At 36.6% G+C, this 4554-nt stretch overlaps 1 protein-coding gene across 1 annotated transcript in view; it reads left to right on the top strand.

Annotated features, from left to right (window-relative positions):
- Nucleotides 1-1156: 1156 nt before the first annotated feature.
- Nucleotides 1157-4554, top strand: part of LOC106537346 (vomeronasal type-2 receptor 1) — a 6215-nt gene continuing 2817 nt past the window's right edge. The window contains exons 1-8 of the mRNA XM_014034728.1: nt 1157-1206; nt 1610-1904; nt 1998-2287; nt 2616-2911; nt 3226-3431; nt 3521-3742; nt 3965-4088; nt 4160-4548. Of these exons, the coding sequence (XP_013890182.1) occupies nt 1157-1206; nt 1610-1904; nt 1998-2287; nt 2616-2911; nt 3226-3431; nt 3521-3742; nt 3965-4088; nt 4160-4548 (1872 nt within the window). The remainder of the gene's footprint in view (nt 1207-1609; nt 1905-1997; nt 2288-2615; nt 2912-3225; nt 3432-3520; nt 3743-3964; nt 4089-4159; nt 4549-4554) is intronic.

Genomic DNA, 4554 nt, shown 5'->3' on the forward strand with positions numbered 1-4554 from the left:
ATATACAAATACACATATATAGTTTGAGCCAAATCTCACAGCTGGTTTAAGAGATGGATTTTGTTCTTTCCAAGATTAAAAATATTTCCCTCTCCTTTTGTCAAATAAACCAAATTTCTAACTGTGAAAATCACACAAAGTTTCAGAAAACATTAAATTAATGCACCACAGAGAACAGTTGATTAAAGATTGAAATATTTCTGAGCAGACCTGAAAAATACCTCTGTATGTCTGCTGGCAACTGCTAGCAACATCTTGAGGAAGGACATGCTACCCCCTGGATCTGAATGGAGTAGATTGTGTGTTTCCCTCTGTCTATGTTGGACAGCAAGCCGGGCTGACCGCTTGATCATTGCTCCGCATCCCGGGGGAGGAACTAAGCTCACTGTGCTTAAACGCAAATCAAGCATAAAAAGTGGTAAATAAGTGCCTTCCAACCTACTAGAAGCTACAGTTTGAAATCATAGTATGGTACGTATGAATGCTAATAACATCCATTTCATGGGTTGATAACAATTAATAATAAWAATTCACAGTGGGTGTCTTAAGTCTAATTACCCCCCATTAACAGAACATTGCAGTAATTTTCTGTTTATAATTACTGTATAATACTACATCAAAAGACAAACATTTTTTAAACTGTACTTAAAAAGGTTAACAAAAAATGCTCTTATTTAAGCAAAAGAAAATCAAAAGTGACTGTGTAATGCTTATCTTTGTTTAAAGAGGTCATTTGAATTGATGGAYAGCCAAATAAATGTTGTGGACAGGGTGTTTGTAAAACACACTAATTTACATAGTGAGGGTGCTGTGATTCTGATGAATGATCACATGATGCATAAAGGAGGACTGGAAACTAATAAAAACAAAATTTAACCCAAACACAGACAGTTGAGGAATGGAGATCAAATGTATTATTGGCTTGAGATCAGCTGTGAGTTTGTTAGAACTGACAACAGTTGTTGTTTTGGTTGTGTGTCTGGATGGTCTGAAACAAAGGGTTGAGCCTGCAGAGGCTCTGACTACTGCTGGTGTCAGTACTGAGCCTTCACTGGTGAGATGTASTCAGCAGAGTACGCCTCGTTCACCTGCATTTTCAATGGATGGAGACTTTCTTGTAGGAGGTGTTTTCTCTATTCACTACAACCTGCCGATAATGATTTATAACTACACCATTAAGCCTGAACCTTCAAGATGTGTAGGGAGGTAAGTAAATGCAAAAAGAGGAGGAAAATAATGTCCTTTGTGTACACATCAAAAAGATGTGGGCTGCAAAGTTTGCATGCATATTAAAATGTAAAAACAAACTGATAAATAAAAACAGTTTTTTTTGATTGGCAAGAATTTTTTAAGTACACAATGATTTTTTAAAACATAAAATAATGTGAAATATGTAGAGAATGTAAATTAAGTTTTTAATAATGTTTCAACTGTCAAATTAGTCACAAAAATAGATTATTACTCACGGTATGATTTTTCATAGTTTAGTTACATTTTAAAACTGACAAAAATTTACAATTTAATAAAAAATGTTTTCTTGTTTATTCAGTCTGTATGTTTTAGCTTTTCATTTTATAATGTCATCATTCACCTTGTTTACTGTGTGCAGCCTTATATCCAGAGAACTACGTTTTTCTCGAACTATGGTCTTTGCCATTGAGGAGATTAACAACAGCACAGAGCTGCTGCCGGGCATCAAACTCGGATATCAGATCTATGACTCGTGTGGTTCAGTACCCATGGCTGTTGATGTGGCATTTCAACTGACAAATGGTCAGGATCCTGTGTTTTACAAAGGCAGCAATTGTTCCCAGTCTGGTGTGGTGATGGCTGCTGTTGGAGATGCTCCATCCTCGCCAACAATCAGCATATCCCGCATTATTGGGCCTTTCAATATCCCTCTGGTAAAATCTCTGGAGTTTATTATAATTTACCTTTGAAAGTATAACTAAAAAGCTGTTTGTTTCCCCCTTATGTTGCTTTGTTTTAATATGTAGGTGAGTTACTATGCAACTTGTGCCTGCCTGTCAGATAAGCAGCAGCACCCCACTTTTTTCAGAACAGTCCCAAGTGATCAGTTCCAAGCTGATGCACTGGTCAAACTGGTGAAACACTTTGGTTGGACTTGGATCGGTGCTGTGTACTCAGACTCGGATTATGGAAATTATGGCATGGCATCTTTTCGTGATGCAGCTCAAAAAGAAGGGATCTGTTTGGAGTACTCTGAAGCCTTTTTTTGGACTGACACACATAGCAAGATCCAGAAAGTAGCTGACATTATCCGAAGGTTTTAAGTACAATGTTTTATTATTTAAACAATAATCTAAAATTACTTAACAAATATAACAAATAAAACTTTCTTTATGTATTGTTTTTTTATGAATTGTTGGAGAAGTCATCCATAACAACATGAAAAGGTTTTTTGAAAAAATGTGGTTTTAATAATAGAACTTGTGCGTGTTGTAACATCTTAATAGTTATAATTAAATGAAATACGTATTTAAATTATGAGTTGAACTGGTTRCCATATGTTAACTGGTAATTAACTGTAATTTCATTGTGCTCTGTGCATTGACAACAAAGGTCTATCTTAACATGTTTTCATGTCTCTGCAGGTCAACAGCAACTGTTGTTGTAGTTTTTACAGCCTCTGCAGACATCAGGGTGCTGTTCGAGGAGCTGGCTCAGGATCCCCCACCACCTCGTCAGTGGATAGGAAGTGAGGCTTGGATTACTGACCCACACTTTTCAAAATTCAGTTTCTTTGCAGGAGCCATTGGAGTTGCCATTCAGAAATCTGTCATACCAGGACTGAGAGACTTCCTGCTGGATTTGTCTCCCCCTAAAGTAGCTGCCTCTGCAGTGCTTACTGAGTTATGGGAGGATTCATTCAATTGTACACTGACAAAAAGTAAACTTTTATTCATGTATTTTTTCTTCACTTTTAGTTAGCAATACAATATTTTTTTGATTTATAGCTATTGTTTATTAAAAAAATAAAATTACAACTTAGCTTTGTTTACTTCCCTAAGAAAAACAAATATGATATTCTTAAAATCTCTGGTTGGGTTCTGACCTTTTGTGATACTAAAATTAGATCAGTTTAATGGTTTGATTTGTTTTACAGTAATCCATAAACTTACAGCTCTCTTTACAAAAGGAAATAAAACACAAATTTATATTTCCAAAATTTTTTTAATCTTTTCTGTTTTTATGTCTCTTTAGGAGCTGATGTGGACAAAAAAGTTTGCGATGGAGCTGAAGATATAAAACTTGTGAAAAATGCGTACACTGACACATCTCAATTGCGGAATTCTAACATGGTGTACAAGGCTGTTTATGCAATAGCTCATGCGATACAAAACGTAGTCTGTGAGAAAAGTAATCTCACCATTCAATGTGACAAAAATTTCCGACTGGAGTCCAAACAGGTCAACAGACGAATMAATAAATCTCACACTTTTATTTTACCCATAACAATTTCGCATTGCTTCTTTTTCATGTTGCTTTTCTCTTTCAGGTGTTATCTGAGATAAAATTAGTCAACTTTTCCAAAAATGGTTATCCTGTATCATTTGATGCTAATGGWGATCCTGTGGCTTTTTATGAGCTGATCAACTGGCAGAAGAGTAAAAGTGGAGTTACTGAGTTGGTAACAATAGGATACTATGATGGATCACTGCCAAAAGGCCAGGAGTTTCGKATCAACAGGAACATAACCTGGGTGGAGGGTGGTACACAAGTACTTAAAAATCAGTTTGTGTACATTGTTAATAATCACAATGTTCACAAACTGTTTTTTTATTTACATTTGTCTGACAGATAACTGTCAGTGCACACTGAGAGTTATCTGGCTTAGTTGTCCTAGTAATAATAATTCAGCAAACTTAAAAAAATTAAAGTGTTCGGTACATCCCAAATGCTTACAGAATAACACAAAAGAGGTATTTTGTTTTTGTGACAGGTTCCAGTGTCAGTGTGCTCTGAGAGTTGTCCTCCAGGAACTCGTAAAGTGTTGCAGAAAGGAAAACCCATCTGCTGCTATGATTGTATACCATGTCCTGAAGGAGAGATCAGTAACACAACAGGTACAATAAAGCWATTTCCATCTTCATTTACATCCAATGCATGTTTCATGCTAACTGACATTTTTTTAAAGGTTCTCTCGAATGCCTCCAATGTCCCGGGGAATACTGGCCAAATGCAGAAAGGGATGCTTGTTTCCCCAAACCTGTAGAATTTCTGTCATTTGGTGAAATCCTGGCAATCATCCTGGCTGTATTTTCTGTTTTTGGAGCCTGTCTGGCCATCATAACAGCAGCTGTTTTCTTTTGTCACAGAACAACTCCAATTGTCAGAGCCAACAACTCTGAGCTGAGCTTCCTGCTGCTCTTCTCTCTGACTCTGTGTTTCTTATGTTCATTAACTTTCATCGGAGCTCCCTCTGAGTGGTCCTGCATGCTGAGACACACAGCATTTGGTATCACCTTTGTTCTCTGTATCTCCTGTGTTCTTGGCAAAACTGTAGTGGTTTTAATGGCCTTTAAAGCTACA

This window comes from Austrofundulus limnaeus, unplaced genomic scaffold, assembly GCF_001266775.1.
Source record: "Austrofundulus limnaeus strain Quisiro unplaced genomic scaffold, Austrofundulus_limnaeus-1.0 Scaffold2261, whole genome shotgun sequence".
Classification (NCBI taxonomy): domain Eukaryota; kingdom Metazoa; phylum Chordata; class Actinopteri; order Cyprinodontiformes; family Rivulidae; genus Austrofundulus; species Austrofundulus limnaeus.